The 21,864-nt window shown below is 38.7% G+C and overlaps 1 protein-coding gene and 1 long non-coding RNA gene across 2 annotated transcripts in view; one reads left to right on the top strand and one right to left on the bottom strand.

Moving 5' to 3' along the window:
* Positions 1-21,864, top strand: part of KBTBD3 (kelch repeat and BTB domain containing 3) — a 38,832-nt gene that overhangs the window by 6,300 nt on the left and 10,668 nt on the right. The window contains exon 2 of the mRNA XM_040460771.1: positions 20,100-20,344. Coding sequence (XP_040316705.1) covers positions 20,124-20,344 — 221 coding nt within the window. The 5' untranslated portion in view covers positions 20,100-20,123. The remainder of the gene's footprint in view (positions 1-20,099; positions 20,345-21,864) is intronic.
* The window catches only part of LOC121020770 (uncharacterized), a 40,688-nt gene continuing 35,260 nt past the window's right edge, over positions 16,437-21,864 (bottom strand). The window contains exon 3 of the long non-coding RNA XR_005786274.1: positions 16,437-16,704. This is a non-coding gene — a long non-coding RNA (uncharacterized LOC121020770). The remainder of the gene's footprint in view (positions 16,705-21,864) is intronic.

The following is a 21,864-nucleotide window of genomic DNA, read 5'->3' as shown; positions in this document are numbered from 1 at the left end:
ACATAAAGTTTTAAAAATAGTATAAAGCAATCTCATGTACCCTTCACCCAGTTTTCCCCATGGCTACATCTTACATAATTATTGTCCAATATCAAAATCAGGAATTTGACATTGGGCCACAGTTTGTGTGCAGTTTGATGTCATTTTTTTCAGATGGGTACATTCCTGTAACTAATCAAGTTACAGATTATTACAAATCACGATAAAACTCTCCGTTGTGTTAACCCACCCTCCCACCCACACCAGAGTCCTCAGTCCCTGGAAACCACTAATCTGTTTTCTATACATTTTTTCATGTCAAGAATATTACAGAAATAGAATCATACAGTATGTGACCTTGTGAGAGTGCCTTTGTACACTCATAATGCTCTTGCAGTCCATCTAAGTTGTTAATGTATGTCAGTCGTTTGTTTCTTTTTAATACATTCCATGAGATGGATGTACCACAGTTTATATACTCAGGCATATACTGGGCAACACTTTGGATATTTATAGTTTTTGACCATACATGTAAAGCTGCTATGAAAAGCCATATGCAGATGTGTATTTCTCTAGGATAAATGCCCAGATCTATGGATAATATAGTGTATGTTTAGTTCCTCCCCCCACTTTTATTGAGATATAATTGATACATAACATTGTACTAGTTTTAGGTGTACAACATGATAGTTTGATATTTGTATATATTATGAAATGAATACCACAATAAGTTCAGTTAACATCCATCACCTCACATAATTAGAATTTCCTTCTGAAGCTTTTAAGATTTACTTTCATAACAACTTTCAAATACAGAATACGGCGTTGTTACCTGTAGTCAAAATGCTGTACATTAGATCTCCAAAACTTCTTTCTTTTATAGCTGGAAATTTGTATAGTTTCACCTCCTTCACTCAGTTCCCCCATCCCCCACCCCCTCTGGCAAACAACGTGTTCTCAGTTTCCATGAGTTTTTTTTTTTTCAACATTCCACATACAAGTGACATTATACAGTATTTGTCTTTATTATTTCACTTAGCATAATGCCCTCAAGGTCCATTTGTGCTGTCACAAATGGCAGAATTCCTTCTTTTTTAGGGCTAATGTGTGTGTGTGTGTGTGTGTGTGTGTGTGTGTGTGTGTGTGTACCTCACGTTTTATTTATCCACTCATCAATCCACAGACATTTGTTTCCTTGTCTTGGTTACTGTGAATCATGCTGCAGTGGGGTGCAGATACCTCTTCAGGAGAGCAATTTAGTTTCCTTTCGATATATACCTAGAAGTTGAATTAGATCATATAGTAGTTCTATTCTAAAATTGTGAGGAATCTCCTGTTTTCTACTATATTGGTTGCACCAATTCACATTCCCACCACAAGTATACAAGATTCCCTCTTCTCCATATCCTCAATAGCACTTGTTATTTCTTATCTTTTTGACAAAGGCCATACTGACAAGTGTGAGTTTATATCTCGGGATTTTGATTAGCACCTTCCTGATGATTAGTGACATTGAACACCACTTCATGTATCTGTTAGCCATTTGAGTGTCTTTGGAAAAAGGTCTGTTCACATTCCTTGCCCATTTTTAATTGGATTATTTGGAGGTTTTTGTGCTATTGAATTCTATAAGTTCCTTATATTTTTTGGATATTAACACTGTCAGATGTGCAGGCTGAGAATATGTTCTCCCAGTCTGTAGGTTGCCTTTTCATTTGGTTGATCACTTCTTTTACTGTGCAGAAGTTTTGCAGTTTGGTGTGGTTTCACTTGTTTATTTTTTGTTGTTGTTGCTTGTGCCTTACATGTCCTATCCAAACAATCACTGCTATTACCAATGTCAAGGAGCTTTTTCCCTAGTTTTCTCTCAGGAGTTTTTTTTTGTTTTGTTTTTTTGTTTTTTAATTTTTTTTAATGTTTATTTATTTCTGAGACAGAGAGAGACAGACCATGAGTGGGGGAGGGGTAGAGAGAAAGGGAGACACAGAATCTGAAGGAGGCTCCAGGCTCTGAGCTGTCAGCACAGAGCCCCACATGGGGCTCGAACTCACAAACCGTGAGTTCATGACCTGAGCCGAAGTCAGACACTTCACCAGCTGAGCGACCCAGGCGCCCGTTTTCTTTATTTTAAATTTTAACTTGTTAGTGTATAGAAATGCTACTGATTTTTGTATGTTGATTTTGTATCCTACAACTTTACTCAATTCATTTATTAGTTGCTATAGATATATATGTTTTTTTGGTGTAGTCTTGAAGATTTTCTATATATAAAATGCCATCTGCAAACAAAGACACTTTTTTTTTCCTTTCCAATTCTGATTCCATTTATTTGTTTTTCTTGCCTGATTGCTCTAGCTAGAACTTCTAGTACTCTGTTGAATAGTGGTGACAGTGAACAACCTTCTCTTGGTCCTGATATTAGAGGACTCACCATTGACTTTGATGTTAGCTCTGCACTTCTCATATATGGCCTTTACTATATTGAGAATTCTATGCTCACTTTCCTTCTGTCCCCAGTTAGTTGAAAATTTTTATCATGAATGGATGTTGAATTTTGTAATGTTTTTTTTTTTCCTGCATCTGTTAGGCTGATCATATGATTTTTATCTTTCCATTAATGTGGTAAATTATTACATTTATTGATTTGCATATGTTAAACCATCCTTGCATCGTAGAGATGAATCCCGATTGATCGTAGTCTATTATCCTTTTAATGTGCTGTTGGATTCAGTTTGCTAGTTATTTTGTTGAGACTTTTTGCATCTGTAGTCATCAGAGATGTTAGCCTGTAGGGTTTTGTTTTTTGGTTTGTTTGTCTTGTTTTTATAGTGGCCTTATAAAATGTGTTTAGAAGTATTCCCTACTCTTTAGCATTTTGGATACTAAGAGGATTGGTATTGATTCCTTTTTAAATGTTTGGTAAAATTCACCCATGAATCCATTTGGTCCTGGACTTTCCTTTGTTGGGAGGTTTTTGATTACTGATTCATCTTACAGTAATTAGTTTGTTCAGATTTTCCATTCATGATTCAGACTTGGTAGGTTGTATATTTCTATGAATTTATCTATTTCTTTTGAGATTTTAATTTGTGTATAATAGTACATAGTAGTTTCTTACGATACTTTGCATTTCTGTTGTATCACTTATAATATCTCCTCCTTCATTTATAATTTATTTGGGTGCTCAACCTCTCTTTAGTTAGGTAAAGGTTTATCAATTTTGTTCATATTTTCATAGAACCAACTCTTATTTTTGTTAGTTTTTCTGTTCTTTTCCTGATTTCTATTTCATTTCTTTCTGCTCTAATTTTTATTATGTCCTTAGTTCTGTTAATTTTGGACTTATTTTGTTATTCCTCATTCTTTGGGATGTAAAATTAGGCTGTTTATTTGGGGTCTTTTTCATGGTATTGTATTTATTGCTATAAATTATGCTCTCAGAACTGCTTTTGCTACATCCCATAAGTTTTAGTATGCTGTATTTTCATTTGTTTCATGATATTCTTTTATTTTCCTTTTAATTTCTTCTCTCATGCCTTGATTGTTCAGAACTGTGTTTAATTTTCATTTATTTGCTAATTTTCCTTTTTTTCCCCATTACTGATACCTGCTTTCATATGATCATTGCTGGAAAACATAGTGTAATTTCTGTCTTCTTAAATTTGCTAAGGGGCGCCTGGGTGGCGCAGTCGGTTAAGCGTCCGACTTCAGCCAGGTCACGATCTCGCGGTCCGTGAGTTCGAGCCCCGCGTCGGGCTCTGGGCTGATGGCTCAGAGCCTGGAGCCTGTTTCCGATTCTGTGTCTCCCTCTCTCTCTGCCCCTCCCCCGTTCATGCTCTGTCTCTCTCTGTCCCAAAAATAAAAAAAAATTAAAACGTTGAAAAAAAAATTAAAAAATAAATAAATAAATAAATAAATTTGCTAAGATTTGTATTATGGCCTAACATTTGCCCTATCCTAGAAAATACTCTGTGTATCTGTCACTTAGGTCCTTTTGGTCTATAGTGTTGTTTAAATCTACTGATTCTCTGTTCGGATGATATATCCATTATTCAGTGGAATGTTAAAGTCACCAATTATTATTTTAATACTGTTTATTTCTGTCCATTCTGTTAGTATTTGCTTCATACACTTAGGTGCTCTGATATTGGGTGCATAAATATTTACAATTACACATTCTTAATGGATTGACTCCATTATCATCATATAATGACTTTCTTTATCTCTTGACTACTTTTTAGCTTAAAGTCTCTTCTGATATAACATCCCTGCTTTCTTTTGGTTACCATTTGTGTGAAATATCTTTTCCCATTCCTTCACTTTCAGTCTACATGTGTCTTTAAAGCAGCAGTGAGTCTCTTGTAGGCAGCACATCATTGGATCTTATATTTTTATCCATTCAGCCATCCTGTCTTTTGATTGGAGAATTTGATCCATTTATGTTTAATTATTAATAGGTAAAGACTTATTATTGCCATTTTGTTTAACCATGTTCTGTTTCCTAGATGCTTTGTTGCTTCTTTGTGGTTTGATGACTGTTAGAGCAATATTTTGTCACTCTTTAATCATAGTCTTTTTGTGACTACTACAGGGTTTTCCTTTTTGGTTACCATGAGGCTTATATAAAAGATATTTATGATGTTCTGTTTTAAGTTGATAACAGTTTTAATAACATAAACTTTAAATTTTTATTTCTCCCCTCACAGTTTAGATTGTTAATGTTTCAGTTTATACATATAAATATGCATATATACATGGATGTATGTATTAAAATTTTTTAAGTAATCTCTACATCCAATGTGGGGCTCAAACTCACAACCCTGAGATCAAGTGTCACATGCGCCATTGACTGAGCCAGCCAGGCACCTCATAGTTTACTTATATTTTATGTTGTGTATCCAGTAACAAATTTTTGTAGTTATGATTACTTTTAATGTTTATTTTTTAACTTTTTAGAGTTGTAAATGAATTGAAATAATTAAGATTAGTTTTCTACATATTCATATGTTTTTATGATGTTAATTAGCATCATTTTATTTGGCACGTGGGTGGCTCAATCATTTGAGCATCCAGCTTCAGTTCAGGTCATGATCTCATGGTTCGTGGGTTTGAGCCCCGCGTTGCACTCTATGTTGACAGCTCGGAGCCTGGAGCCTGCTTCAGAGTCTTCTCCCTCTCTCTATGCTTCCCCTACTCATGCTCGGTCTCTCTCTCTCTCAAACATAAATAAACATTAAAAAAAAAGAACTACCTTTAGTATTTCTTATAAGTCAGGTATATTGATGATGAACTTCCTTTAGTTTGAGAAATTCTTTACGTCTCATTCATTTCTGGAAGACTGCTTCACCAGCTATACTATGGTCAGCTGACAGTTTTTGTTTCTCCTTCAATATTTTGAATATATCACCCCATTCTCTCCTGGCTGAAAAGTTTCTGAGAAATCTGTGCATAGTCTTATGGGAGGGGAGGAGGTCCCTTGTACGTGATATGTCACTCTTGCTGCTTTCAAAATTCTTTGTCTTTGACTTTTGACAATTATGTCTCCCTGTGTAGCTGTTTAGGGGTTCAACCTATGTGGGTCCTTTGGGCATCATTACTCTGATATCCATTCCTCATGATATCCTTCCTCATGTTTGGGAAGTTTTCAGCCATTATGGTTTTAAAAATATTTCTGTCCTTTTTTCATTCTCTTGTCCTGGGATTCTTATAATGCATATGTTGTTCTTTTAGTGGTGTCCACTGAGGCCCACAGGCTTTCTTTACTCTATTTAATTCTTTCTTCTTTTTGCTATTCTGACTGGATAATTTCAAATGCCCTACTTTATAGTTCACTGATTCTTTTACTTGATGGAGTCTGCTGTTGAAGCGCTCCATTGAATTCTTCATGTCAGTCACTGAATTCTTCAGCTTTAGACTCTCTCTCTCTCTCTCTCTCTCTCTCTCTCTCTCTCTTTTCTCCTTCCCTCTCTCCCTCTCACTCCCCTTCCGTCCCTTCCTTCCTTTTTTTCCTTCCTCCCCTCATTCCTTTCTTTCTTTTCCTCCCTTCCTTCCTCCCTTCCTTCATTCATTTGTCTCTTTGTTGAACGTCTCATTTTATTCATGCATTTCCCTAATATTATTTAGTTATTTGTGTTTTCTTGTAGTCCACTTAACTTCTTTAAGAGGAATATTCTGAATTCTTTGCAGTTTATAGAGCTCCCATTTCCTCAGGGTCAGTTATTGGGGCTTTATTACTTTCATGTAGTGATGTCATTGTTTACCTGATTCTTCATAATCCTTGATTCTTTGTGTTGGGATCTATACATTTGAGTAAGCAGTCTCCTCTTCCACATTTTACAGGTCTTCTCCAAAGACAGTCTTTCACCAGTCAGTTCACCTTGGTTCTGGACTGGTCAGCTGGCAGCATCCGTGGTCAAGTGGGGCTTGCTATCAGGGCTTTCTATTTGGGCAAGGAGGCTGCCTGAGCCCTGAGGTCAGACTTGGTGCCGATGGCTGGAAACTGTTGGTTTCCTGCCCATGCGCAGCTCTGGGATGGGCTCTGTGGCTGCATGGATTCTCTGGTTAAACTTCCTACTCAGGCCGACTGGGTGCTACACTCAACAGTTAGGCAGGGCTGCAAAGGTGCTTCCTTGCCTGAGTGGAGTTGTACAACAGGCTCCACAGCCCTTTAGCTTGATGGCCAGGGGCCTGAATCCAGCAGAGAGCTGTTCACCAAACTCCTTGCTCAGACACTACTACCAGCTTTGCTGTGAAGGTGGAAAGAGCTGCTGGCTTGGCTCTCTGCTCACCTGCTGCTGTAAGCTTGGCTACAGGTTGGGCTATACAACTTCCCAGGTGCTCTGGTGAGGCTTGCTTGTTGGGCAGGGCTGGAAACTGTATTCAGTGCAAGGCAGGGCTTCACATTTGGGCCACGTAACAGCCTTCACAGCCAGTTAGGCTTGGTAGTCAGGGACTTCAGTCGGACAAAACACGTTGAGCTCTCTGGCCAGATGGGTTCACCAGCTGGGCTCTGCAGACCGGCAGAGATGTTGCTAGGTGCTGCTCTCAAGTGCTGCTGAGCTGTTCAGTTTCTCAGATGCTCTGCTCAGGTTTCTCGGTGAAGCTGGGCTGGGGGCTGCACTCAGCAGTGAGCAGGACTAAGATTTAGCTGTTCTGCCAGGCAGGGTGGCAGGACAGGCTCCGAGGCCAGCAGGACTGGTTGTCGGGGTCTTGAATCAGGCACAACTACACACTGGGTTCCCTGGTCAGATGGGGTCACGATCTTGTGGTTAGCTTAAGAAACAGCCAAATAATTTCCATTATCAACATGTGAATGATATGGTATCTCGGTGCCCTCTCAATCATCTGACGTTACCAATATTTTTTTATTAGACATTCTAATGGATGGGGGTGATATTTCATTGTGGTCTTAATTTTGTATTTCCATGATTAATGATATTAAACATATCTTCATGTGTTCATCTCTTGATTTTCTTTGGTAAAATACCTCTTCCTATCTTTGCCCCCTTTTTAATTGAATTGTTTGTTTTTTTACTGATGGGTTTTGAGAATTCTTTATATTAATAGATATCAATCTTTTATCAAATTTCATTTGCAACTATTTTCTCCCAGGCTGTAGATGGTCTTTTCATCCTCTTAACAGGATCTTTCACAGAGGATATGAAACATACTCAGTTTTGATAACATTCAAGTAACATTTTTCTCTGTTTTATGCAGTGTGCTTTTAATGTCATAGATCTAAAACTCATTGACTAACCCTTTGCCACGAAGATTTTCTCCTATATTCTAAAAGTTTTAGTTTTTACATTTCACACTTAAGCCTATGATCCATTTTGAGTTAATTTTTGTATTAAATGTGATATTTAGATCAAGGTTCACTTTTTTGCCTGTGAATATTCATTTGCTTCAACACTATTTGTTAAGAGATTATCTTTACACTATTGAATTGCTTTTGAGCTGTGTCATAAATTGGTTGATTTTACTTGAATGGGGCTATTTTTTAATTATATATTCTGTTCCACTGATCTGTGTGTCAGTCTTTCTCCAATATCACAGTTTGATTAATGAAGCTATATAATAAGTATTGAAATCAGGTAGACTGACTCTTCCAACATTACTGTTATTTTTCAAAACTGTGTTAGCTGTTTTAATTTCCTTGTCTTTCCATAGAAGTTTTAGAATAATCCATGTCTACAAAAAGATCTTACTGAGATTTTGATAGGAATTGTGTTAAATCTGCACATCAGTATAGGGAGAATTGACATATTTACTATGTTGATTTTTCCAGTTTATGAACATGGTACAATCTGTCAATTTATTTAGGCCTCTTTGGTTTCTTTTGTCAGCATTTTGTAGTCGCAGTGTATAAGTCTTGTACTCGTTTCAGTAGATTTTATATCCAAGTCTTGTCTTTCTTTTCCTTTCCTTTTCCTTTTCCTTTCCTGCTATTGTAAATGGTATTATAATTTAAACTTTGGCTTCCATGTGTTGATTGCTAGTTTATAGAAGAAACATTGATTTTGTATGTTGCTCCTATATCCTGTGGCATTGCTGAACTCCTTTATTAGATGTATGTATATTTTGTAGGTTACTTGGGATTTTCTATGTAGACAATCTTATCATCTGTAAGTATAGAGGCAGTTTGTTCCTTTCAAATGTATAAGCCTCTTGTAGAATTTTGTTGCCTCAGTGTGCTGGCAAGGACTGCCAGTACCATGATGAATAGCAAAGGTAAGAGTGGACATACTTGCCATTTTCATCATAGAGCAAAAGTGTTCAGTCTCTTACCATTTAGTATAATGTTAGCTATAGATTTTTTATAGATATTCTTTATCAAGTTGAGGAAGTTCTTCTCTGTTCTTTGCTGAAAGGTTTTCTTGTGAATACAAGTGGGATTTCTCAATGATTTTACTGTGTCAATTGATACATGATTTTTCTTTTTCACTTTGCTTCAACACTGGATTACATTAATTGATATTTGAATATTGAACCACCCTTACATCCTGGGATAAAACTACTTGGTCTTGGTCTTGTGCATAATTCGTTTTAGATACTGCTGAATTATTTTTCCTGATTTTTAAAAATTTATATATTTATGAGGGATATTGATCTGTGGTTTTGTTTTTCCCTTTCTTTGTTTTTGTATTGTCTTTGTCTGGGGTACCACATGAGTACTGACTTCATAAAATTACTTGGGAAGTGTACTCTCCTCTTCTGTATTCTGGAGGAAATTATATAGATTTGGTATTAACTTTTTAAAAACTTTTGGTGAATTTAATTCCCTTAATAAGAAATTACAGGGCTGTTCAAATTTTATATTTCATCTTGAGTGAGTTGTGGTAATGTGTGGATTTTTGAGGAATTAGTCCATTTCATCTGCCCTACTGAATTACTACATGTAGAGTTGTTTCTAGTATTCCTTTCTTTATCCTTCTGATTAACTTCAAGGTGTGTAGTGATTCCCCTATTGCATTCCTGATACTAGTAATTTATGTCTTCTCTTTTTTGTTCTTTGTCAGTCTTGCTAGAGGTTTGTCTATTTTATCAAACCTTTCAAAGAATAAGTTCTTTATTTCCTTTGCAGTTTTCTATTTTGAATTTTGTAGATTTTTTCTCTTTATCATTTCCTTTAACCTGTCTACATTGAGTTTATTTTGCTCTTCTTTTTGAAGTTTCTTGAGGTTGAAGCAAAAATTATAACTATGTAAGGGTTATTTAAATCAATTATATAATAAGGATATGAGGGAGAGTAAAGGGAAGTAAAAGAGTGTAAAGCATATACACTTTATCCTGACACTGATAAAATGTTTACACAAGTATTTGTTATATACTATATACACACCATATATAATATATATATGTGTGTGTGTGTACATATGTATATATATACACATATATACACATATATATGTAATACTTAGAACAACCACTAAAATGTCCATACAGAGATATGCTCAGTCACTATAGCCAAATCAAAATGGAATTTAAAAAGGTTCAAGTAACCCAAAGGAAGGCAGAAAGAATAAAGATAAATTAAAAATAGAGAAACATAAAACAACCAACCAAAAAGCAGCCCTAAGTATTACCATATCAATAACTGCACTAAATATAAGTGGTCTATATACGTCAATTAAAAGATAGAGGTTAGCAGAGTAGGCTTTTTTTTTAATGATCCCACTTTATACACTTCCTATAAGTCATTCATTTCAAATAGAATGATATAAGTAGGTTGAAAGTCAAGGATGAAAAAATATACACTATGCAAGCAGTAATTAAATGGTTGTGGTTATATTAATACCAGATAAAGTAGACTTCAGCAAGGAAAATTATGAGGGACAGAGAGGAATATTATGTGTTAATCCACCCAGAAGACATAGCAAACCTAATTGTCTATGTACCAAACAAGAGAACTGCAAAATATCTGAAGCAAAAACTGATAGAACCAATAAGAAAAATAGACACATTTACTTTTACAGCTGGAGACATTAATACTTCTCTCTCAATAGGACAAGAAGACAGAAGTGACACAGAAGAACTCAACACCATTAACGAATATAATCTAATCAGCATTTATAGACTACTCCACCTAACAAAAGAACCCACATTATTTTCAAGTGCCATGGAACATACAGCAAGAGTAACTGTATCCTAACCCACAGGACAAACCTCCAAAGACTTAAAAGAACTGAAATCACACAGACTATGTAATTGCTCACTGAGGCATCTCTGTAAAGGCTGCTTTAAAATTCCTGATAGATAATTCTGACATCTGTGTCCTGTGTCGGTGTCTGGTGATTCTTCTCTCTTTCAACTTGATATATTCCTGGTTTGGGGATATACTGGATATTTCATAATAAGACTCTAGATCCTATTTATATCTTGTATTTTGGTGGGTCTTTTCTGACACTGCTCTTGAGTTAAGGCCACCAGCTCATTACTGCTGTGTTGAGATAGAAGTCCAGATTTTCCACCTCACCTCTTGGACATCTGGGATAGGAAGGGCTCTTTTTACTGCTGGATGGTGTTGAGAGTTCAGGCTCCCCTCTTTGCATCCTCTGATACCACTTTGGCTGAGAGAGGGAGGGGCACATCCCCTGGCAGTGAAAAGTCCTACATCTTCAGTGGGCCTCTGGCTCCAACCCAGGAAGGACAGGGAGGAATGCCATTTTACTTCCAGGTAGGGGTAGAATCCAAGATCCCATGTGTCACATGACCTCCACTGATGGTGGAGGGGAAGTGGTGGACACTTGCTACCCCTGGACTAGCTACCCACTCTGCCTTCCCATGGATAGGAAGAGGAGAGTTGACGCATCTCATTACATCCTGGGAGGGGTGGGATGCTAGGCTCTCCATTCCACTTTTGCTGACGTGAGTGCCTGTAGATAGTCAGTTTTTCCATCATGTTTGTCAAAACTCTTCTTACTAGGTTGCTCCTGCCCCTGGTCCTATGGCTAAAGAGATCAGGTTTCTCTCGGAGCTCTTTATGCATGTGCCCGCCCAGTCGTGTTCATGTTGTCCACTTGTTCATTATCTGGGATATCTTAGGCAAAAATAAAGCCCAAGGAACTCACCACTGTATTGTTCTTGGGTCCCACGTTCACTAGCCAGTCTGCCTATTTCTCTCCACCTTTCACCATCTGCATAGATTTATGATATATATTTTTATATGTGTCCAGGGTTCTCAGTCATTTTTAGCAGCAGAAATAGTGCCAAGCATGTCTACTCCACCTTACTGGAAGACAAAGCCTCACTGTTTTTATAGGAGTAATATTTATAAGAATTAAATTAAATACTGTGTGAAACCCAGGGCTCAGCACCTGACACAAAGTACTGGCTCTATAAATGTTAGCTATTTTTATTATCCTGTATATCTTTCTTTTTCAGAATGATGTTAAACTGCCGTGGTAACTTTTTTGGCCAGTACATTTATGGTTGGATCTCAGGCACATGAAAAGGACTCTATGCTTTCATTTAATATTAATATCTATGGCCAGAAGAGCATTGAAAAGAGTATAAACTTTGAGTTAAGCAGGTTTCTACTGGTTTTACATCTTTATGCTCATCATTCAATCTTGAGCCTCAACTTCCCATTTTGTAAACAGTCATTATTACCAAAGTTAAATTATAAACGCTGAATGAAATAACTATATAAATTACTTACTATAAATTCTAGTACCTTCAGGCTTGTTATATCACTCAATAACTATAAAAGTTAAGAGTCTCTAACCATTTACTTGCCTATCAATGTTTACCTGTTAACAGAAATGGAAGTTTCACCATATAGTATTGTTCTTTGATGTACTGGTTTAAAGGTCCAGAAAGATGTGCTTTGTGGTATGGATGTAGGTGCCGAATGTAGATTGTTGTCATCATTTATCTCGATTGTCCCCATGTTGCCACTCTCTCCTCAGTGTATTTCTCCCATCTCAAACAAAAGACAACAGAATTTCCTAGAATCCACCTACTCCTCTAGTCCTTACCTCACTGAACTTCTTTAAAAAATAATTTATACAAATTTGTGTCCAGTATTCCCTCTTAAAACTACTATAATCTGACCTCTCCTCACCCCACCCCCACATGATCAACATTATCTTTTCAGTCCTTACCTTGCCTAACCTTTCTCAGCTTTGGATGATGTAACTACTTCCTACGTGAAATTCTCTTCCTGTGCTTTCCATCACCACTCCTAATTTTCCTCCATTTCTGTCCCTGCTCTTTGTGAGTTTTTCCTTAGCTGTAGAACTTCCTCACCTTGTGTCTTCCACAAATTGTACTTTCAACTGTATCTCCAGTTCATCTAGACTGTCACCTGGCAGGTAGCAGGTGCGACATGAATAATTCTTTTCAACTAAACGGTCTTTCCCTTAGGGTTAGTTATCATTGGAGTTCCATTCTCAGCCCTCTTTCTCTACTGATTCTACTTATTTTTCTTGATTGATTTGTATCCATTTCAGTGGCTTTACTTATCTTGTGGATTCAGTTCCCCTATCCCTTTCATAAACTTTCCAACACCCTTTCTCTTCAATAGCACTTATAATTATTATGATTAAATAAAGTCTACATATATAAATGTGCTTAAACCAAGTTAAGAAAATAGAAAATTTCAGCTTCTGTATGAAGCCATTCTATATGAAGTAACCATGGCAGCCTTTAACTTTTAACCACTTTACCAAAATGAATGCCTATGCATAATGCTAATGTATTAGTTTGATACTTGAAAGTTTCCACTAAGTAGTTTTACTTATATTACTAGTCATAGAAATAAAAATTACTGTATACTATATCATTGGGCTCACTTTTTATCCATGAATTATGATCCTCAATGATTGATTTAATCTAACACAAGTTACAAGTTCCTTATATATGTATAATCAGCTATAAAAAAATTACATATAAATTATATATACACACGTTTATTAAAAAGTATTACAAACCGTTGTTGCCTTAATTAAACATTGTACAGGAGATCCTAGCTACTTCTGTAGTAGAAGAAAAAGAAATAATGCCTGTAAAAAAACAGGAAAGAGAACAAACAAGCCCCATTGGCTACAAATGATGTAGTTTTTTATGCAGAAAACACAAAAGAATCAACAGATATTTAGATTAATAAATATACTTGAGTTGCTGGGATTAAAATTAATATGCATTAATTAAAATAATCCTATTTGTTGTAATAGACACATCTCAGTGGCTTAACAAAAACGAAAATTTCTTATCCAATAAAAAAACAATGTTTGGATTTTTTTTAATTGATATTACTCATACCAGTGAATGCTACCTTCGGTGGTAAGTGCAGTGAGAACATGAGCTACATCTTGGTTACTCACTGCTGTATTCCTAGCAGAATGATGTTTCTAAAATATAAATCCAATGGTGCAATTCCTCTCCTATTTAAAGTCCTTCTAAATATTCCTCATTACCGGGGCACCTGGGTGGCGCAGTCGGTTAACCGTCCGACTTCAGCCAGGTCACGATCTCGCGGTCCAGGAGTTCGAGCCCCGCGTCAGGCTCTGGGCTGATGGCTCGGAGCCTGGAGCCTGTTTCCGATTCTGTGTCTCCCTCTCTCTCTGCCCCTCCCCTGTTCATGCTCCGTCTCTCTCTGTCCCAAAAATAAATAAACGTTGAAAAAAAAAAATAATAATAATAAATAAATATTCCTCATTACCTCTAGAATGAAACCCAGGCCCCTTGCATGGTAGCCAGACCGCGTGAGCCAGGCCGTTTACTATTTCAGCTTTATCTGCCCCATCTCTGGTTCTCAACATGGTGTCTCTCCCAAGGGGCTGTGATAACTCTGTCATCCCTCTCTCCACTTACCATTTTTTTCTCTTGGAAGTGTCTTCCTCACCTTCTTCGGTAACCATCTTTCGTTTTTTCTTTAACACCTCCAGTACCACATCCATCAGAATGTCTTCCTTCATCCTCTCCCCTCTGCTTTGTCCTCCTCCTCCCTGAGAGCAAGTCTGAGATTGTCCTTCCTGCCTCCTTGATACTCTTCCCATGTCAGTTTTGACGCTTATCACATTTGTTACTTCTTTCTTTCCAACTGGCCTGGAGGCCTGCAAGAGCAGGGATCCTGTGACCCATTTATCTTCATATGCCCAATGCCCACATGGGTTTGAAGCCCCGAGGATATTCAATAAAACTGCACAGAGGAGGCAAGATCCGAGTGGAGGCACTGCAGCAGTTCAAGTGAGAACAGTGAGAGATTCATCCTGAAGAACGGCAGCGGGGTGGAGAAAAGGTGGTGGTTTTAAAATAGATATGGTCCGGGGCGCCTGGGTGGCATAGTCGGTTAAGTGTCCAACTTCAGCCAGGTCACGATCTCGCGGTCCGTGGGTTCGAGCCCCGCGTCGGGCTCTGGGCTGATGGCTCGGAGCCTGGAGCCTGTTTCCGATTCTGTGTCTCCCTCTCTCTCTGTCCCTCCCCCATTCATGCTCTGTCTCTCTCTGTCCCAAAAATAAATAAAAAACGTTGAAAAAAATTTAAAATAGATATGGTTGGTGGAGGAGGATTTCTGAGTGTCTGGCTTGGGCAGTAGAGAAGCTCTTCATCTCAATGGAAACATATAACGAACAGAGCTTGGGTGGGGGTGGGGGGCGGGTGGAATCAGCATATTACTTAAACTTTGGTAGTTTCCAGTGGTAATCATGGCCACATTAAAGAATTGGAAAATAGAGGTATTTTTTAATGCCCCTAAAAATATTTTTTAAAGTTAATTGTATGTATAGATACACACGCACACGCACATAATCACATGCAGAATGAAAGTGTTGTGTTCAGTATCTACCCACCTCCTTCCCTCCATCTCCCCCTCACTAGACGGCTTGAAGGTCAGGGTAGCAATCTCTGCTTTACATTATCCCATGTGGATCACACAGCCTTGTCAACACCTATCATCGTAAACTTTGAAAGAACTTTTACAACCCAAGAAGAATCTAAGATTATAGGAGATGAGTGTGTATTTCAATCTTCAGCATCTAACCTCCTCTGTCAGAGAGATTTAAATACATACCTTTAAATGGATGAGAATTGAGAGCAGTTCCAGGGGGTGTCTAGGCGATGTGGACTGCATCTCCCAACCAATTCTGTGGTTCTCTGAGGCAGGATGAGCAGAGACCCTGCATTGCTGTTACAGATCACTGATGCACCAGCCCACTGCTAGACGTGAGAAACAGACCAGGAGATACACCTTGGTCTCACTGTGTGGCTGAGAAGATGCTTTGACCCTTTGCACAGCATTAAGTCACGTCTGTCTCTCTTATATAGATCATGCCTGCTTCTCTGCCCCGTGTACTCTTTTATGTAGTGGACGCACTCCTTGGCCTCTCCCTCCGGTGTCACGGAGGCAGTAGGAGAGGCTGGCTCAAGTCTCAAGCAGGGTTATGTCTTCTGTCCACTGATCTGGCACTTCAGAGAAACTCTTACAGTGACAGCACTTGTGTTCAACTCTTCTCTTCAGCTTAGCAATTACTAGACAGCTGCCTCTCTCACTCTTCTCCCCACTACGTGAGTAATGTAAACCTCCTGATTAATATCAATTAAGTGATTTCCTTGGCTGTTGTGTTAAATTTTTGGTAGAAAGTACCAAATTCCACTTATCTAGCATATACTTAATGCTCAAGTATGTATTATCTTTACTCTTCTCAATAGTACAATGACTGACAGGTACAGTCTGTCCCTATTTTACAGAAGGAAAAAATGAGAATCAAAGACCAGAAGTTCCTGGCCTCAGATATTTCACAAGTCAAGTGCTGAAACAGCACGGAGCTCATCTCTCCAATTCTGAAGCCTGTTCATCCTACTGCTCACATTATATCGCAGCCCTGGGAAAATGGATGACTTTATAGTTCTTAGAAAAAATATCCATAATTTTAATAACAGAGTTTTACAAGTGGCTTAAGAGGCATGCCTTGCGAGGTGAAGAATTACTCCTGGGGTGGCAGCCCTACACAATTCTCTGTGCACCCCACTCTAACTTGGGTTATATGTTCTTTTCCATCTAAGGTCAGATATTGTTAACATTGTTAAGATTTGTAGTGTTGTGATGATTAATTACTATATCAACTTAACGGGGCCATAGGGTGCCCAGACATTTGGTCAGATATTATTGTGGGTGTTTCTGTTGAGTGAGCTTCCAGATGAAGTTAACACTTGGACAGACAGACTGGGAGAAGTAGGTTGTCCTTCCTCATGAGGGTGGGCCTCATCCAATCAGTAGAAGACCTGGATAGGACAAAATTGCTGAGTAAGACGAACCTTACCCGAGTGCTGAGTTGAGACAACCATTGCTGCCTTTGGACTCAAACTGAAAAAAGTCAGCTGTTCCCAGCTCTCCAGGCTGCCCAGCTTTCAGACTGGAGCTTACATCACCAGCTGCCCTGGGTCTCCAGAGTGCCAACCACAGATCCTGGGACCTCTATAATTTTGTGAGCCAAGTCCTTACTTTTTATAGACACACAAGTACCAGCATGTGTGTGCATGTGTGTCTACACAAAACCAACAGGCTTGTAACCTGTAGGTTCACTGGCTCTGTTTCTCTAGAGACCTCTGACCAATACAACTGTTTTCTGCCTGCCTTTTCTTCAGAACTGATCCCAAACCTCTAATTATCTCTCTCCCTTCCTGACACCCACACTTGTTATGTCTCCCTACTTGCAACTACTTTAGAACACTGCTCACTGAATTACTGCAGGTAACTTACTTCTCCAATAATACTGCCAATTCCATCCTATTACTCCCCCACTTGTACACGCACATGCTCTCTCATGCATGTGCACATGCTGTTCTTCCTTCATATACTACAGAAGCCATCCAACTGAACTTCTGTGATAAGGAAAATATTGTGCATTTCTGCTGTACAACAGAACAGCCACAAGTGTTGGTGGAGTTCTCGAGGGAAACCAGGTGGAGACATAGACGGACAGATCTGCTATAAGAAGTTGGTTTCCATGATCCTTGAGTGTGAGAAATCCCAAGATCTGCGGCCCGCAAGCTGGAGGCACAGGAGAGTCGACAGCACCGTTACCATCCATGACTCAGTTCAGAGCAGAAGCCTGAAGCTCCAACTCCTTGACATCCAGGCAGACAGACAGAATTCCTTCTTGGCCTTTTGTTCTATTCTGGGATGGACTGGATGAGTCCCATTCACATTACGGGGTTGGGGGGGGAGGGCGGGGCAGCCTGCTTTACTTACTGTCCCAATTAAATGTTAATCTCCTCCAGAAACACCCCCATGGACACACCCACAAACACTACTTAGCCACATATCTGGACACCCCATGGCCCAGCTGTGTTGACACGTAAAAGTAACCATCACTACATATGGCTACTGATTACTTAAAATATGGCTACAGCAACTACATTTTTAATTTAATTGAATTTTAGGTAATTTACATTTAAATAGTGATACATGGCTCATGGTTACTATATTGGACAAGAGAGCAGTAGATGGCTCAGTCCTAGAGCTTTAATTGAAGTTGTAGGACCACTGGGTATATAGCTCCCACCCGGGCCTGAAACGCTTTGTCTGGGAGAACCCAGCCACCGTGACACTGCCATGCTATGAGGGAGTATAGGCTGCCCACATGGACAGAGTGCACATAGACAGACACCGTCTGTTCTAGCCATCCCGTTTGAAGCATCCAGAATGGGAAAGAAGGAAGCATGTTGGACCTGTAGCCCAGTCAGGCCTTCAGATGACCTCAGCCAGAGCTCCCATCTGACTCTATGTATATGAAAGTCCCAGAGCAAGAAGCTCCAGTGAAACCCACAGAACCATGAGATACAATAAACTGTTGTCTTAAGCCACTAAGTTTAGGATGATTTGCAAAGCACTAGATAACTGGGATAAAAACATACTAAGGGAATCAATGTTCCCTATTTCTTTGGCTCCCTAGTTCTCAGGCTTCTTTTCCTTTCTGAAGACTCAGGGATCATTTCTAGTTTGCTACTAGACAAGTTTCTCTGAACGGGTAGAGAACCTGTTTCCCACTTCCTTCCTTGCTTTTTGGTGGGTAAACTTGTTTGCATAGAATTGAATCTGCAGTTTGGCAAAGTCACGGTTGTCTGGCCTTCAACTGTCTTAGACTTCTGATCGCATGTTTAAAAGGCCTTTTTTAGTGAAGTTATACTGTTTTCTGTCCTGCTTTCAAATAGGCCAACTTGGTTAAAAAAAAAAAAGAGAGAGAGAGAGAGAGAGAGAGAACTAAATAAAATGACAAATGATGAAGGAGAAATAACAGCCAACAACGTGGAAGTACGATCATAAGAGAATATTCTAAAAAGCAGTAAGCCAACAAATTAGACAATGTAGAAGCAATGGGTAAATACCTAGAAACATAGAAACTACCAAAACTGAAACAGAAGGAAATAGAAAATTTGAAAGGCCAATAACCAGCAACGAAATTGAGTCCAAAATCACAAACCTCTCAACAAACAAAAATCCGGGACCAGATGGCTTCACAGGTGAATTCTACCGAACATTTAAAGAGGAGTTAATATTCTTAAACTTTCCCAAAAAATATAATGGAAGGAAAACTTCCAAATTCATTTGTTTAGGCCACCATCACCCTGATACCAAAACCAGATAAAGATTCCACTAAAAAAGGGAACTACAGTCAATATCCCTGATGAACATGGATGCAAAAATTCTCAGTAAAATACTAGCGACTGGAATCCAACAATACATTGAAACGAATCATTCACCACAGTCAAGTGGGATTTATTCCTGGGCTGCTGGGGTGGTTCAGTATTCACAAATCAATCAACATGATCCACCACATTAATAAAAGAAAGCACTAGAACCATTGGATCATTTTAGTAGAAGGAGAAAAAGCATTTGATGAAGTTCAACATCCATTCCTGATAAAAACCCCTCAACAAAATAGGGTTAGAGGGAACATACCTCAACATAAAGCCCATCTATGAAAACCTCACAGCTGACTGACATCATCCTCAATGGGGAAAAACTAAGAGCTTTTCCTCTGAGGTCACGAACAGGACAAGGTTGTTCCCTCTCACCGCTTGGATTCAACATAGTGCTGGAAGTCCTAGTCATAGCAATCAGACAACAAAAAGAAAAGGTATCCAAACAGGCCAACATGTATCAATGCTTGCCTTTTTGTTCCTTTCTAAAGGCCCTAACTAGTTAACACAGTGTAACACTGATCTTTTTCAATTATTTCTGTCTTGAAAGTTGAACCCCAGAAGGCTATGCTTCAAGATGGATACTTTAACATCGGCTATGCTACCAGAAGAAAAGGGATGGGAGGCAGAGGGATGTGTTGGGTATATACCCATGTGATGGCTACTATAAAATAATACCTCTTATGTGTAACAAGACTAGTCATGTGGGGAGATCCTATATGAGCTATATATATAAATTATAAATGGTGCTATTTGACACAATTGTATGGCTTGAACTTTATGCCTCAATTTAATATAGTCTTTTATTTTCTAGTAGCTCAATATTTATAAAAGTTCAAAAGAAATTCATGAAAACAAATGTTTAGATCAAGGTTTATTATGATCTTAGAATTTTTGTGTAATTGACATAAACAAATTTTGGATCTGAAATTTCATCAGGACTCTACTACATCAGTGATTGTTTTTCTTTCCAGTTCTAAGAACAATTGGAATTGGCTATGGATAATTCATATCATCTCAACCAACGAAACTCATGTAATGGACTTCCATCTGAGAAGAAAAACAACTTCCTTGTGTCTGAAGATCATGGACAGAAAATCTTAAGTGTACTACAGAATTTTAGAGAACAAAATGTCTTTTATGATTTCAAAATAATCATGAAAGATGAAACAATCCCGTGTCATCGTTGTGTCTTAGCAGCATGCAGTGACTTTTTCAGGTACTGTACCTTGTCTATGACTCAGATTTTGTGTTATTACACTTATTTGTCATAACTGCTGAATTCTCCCCTACAGGAGCATGCAGTGGTAATTTTTAATTCTTAAAAAAAAAGCTAATTATAACCTAGATTAACTAATGATTTTTGAATATAAAAATTTAAGACTACCTTTTTTAAAAACTCAGGTCTTCCCAGATCAGCATTTCCCAATGTTGTACTGGACACTGGTTCTTTGAAATGTTCGGGGGGGGGGGCCCCAGAAACTTGTTTTGACACAGAGTCCATTTTATTTAGGGGAATTCTTGCACTGTGCCATTTAGAAAAAGAGGAAAGGATGGATAAAATATGGAAGTATAGTTCAAAGAAAACAAAGAGGCTGAGAGGAAAACAGATTTCAGTCATGTACTGTATCCAAGGATTATTCCAGGGAGAAGGGGGCTCATACAGATATTTCAAAGTTTCTCCTCTCTTTGTTTGACAAAGGGGAAAAGTACCTCCAGAAGCATTTCTGGAGAATACCCAACTTTTCTGATTCTAGGCAACCTTCTGGATAGAATTTGGTTCTGAATAGAATGCCCTAGTCATGAGCCTGTACGATTCCACTGTGGTGACAGTGGTTGTGGAGTCTGCAAGGTTAAGTGTTGGATGCATGACCTTGCTACGGTGGCAGCTGTTTCACGGTCATACCATCCCGCGAGGCCTCTTGGTCACACACAGACCTCTCTTGGTGACATCCTGGCCTCCAGCCCTCCAGTCATACTGCCATAAACTTCATCCCAGTTGTGGTATTTGCATTATATTCGGTTTTGGAAGTAATTTGTATTCAAAGTAAGCAGGCCTTAAATCTCTAGTAAATAAAATTGGTAAAAACATAGTAAGATTTAAGATGTAAATACACTAATCCTTACTTTAACTCCTGTTTTACTGACAGCATCTGATTAGACCTCACCGTTACTGCTCTGGAGCGAATCCTCTAAAAGTTTAGTACTGATACTCCCCTGCCCCTGGGGGGTCCGCTGCTGGAGGTGGGAGCAGTGGCCCAGGGCCGCACCTGGCTCACTGGGGAAGCGCCTCTGGCCTAACTGGAGTCTGCTTCTGACCCTGTAACCTCAGCTGTTCTCCCAGTCCCACTGGAGCCCTCGCTGTCCCTATGCTCTGCCACACCCTGGTGCCACCAGTGTCCCAGCTCTCTTGTATTCCACGGGTCTTCTTCCTGGTAGCTGCATTCTGCTCCCTCCCCATCCTGCCACCTCGTCATGACAGGAAGTGATGGTGTAGGGATTAAGTACTTGGCCCCTTAATACACATGCCCTCAATCTAAATCCTGGCTCTGCCACTTACCAGACATGACCTTAGGCAAGTGACTTAATCTCTTCAGGCTTCAGGTTCCTGATTTGTAAAAATTAAGACCACAAAACCAGAATCTAATTCACAGAGTCATGATGAGACTTAAATAATGTATATGTAATGATTAGGGCAGTGCCCACTATAGTCAACCTATTATTATTATTGTTATTATT

The sequence above is a fragment of the Herpailurus yagouaroundi genome, unplaced genomic scaffold, assembly GCF_014898765.1.
Source record: "Herpailurus yagouaroundi ecotype Mexico unplaced genomic scaffold, PumYag 251, whole genome shotgun sequence".
Lineage (NCBI taxonomy): Eukaryota > Metazoa > Chordata > Mammalia > Carnivora > Felidae > Herpailurus > Herpailurus yagouaroundi.
Note: the sequence above shows the minus strand (reverse complement) of the source record. Positions and strands in the feature narration are given on the sequence as shown.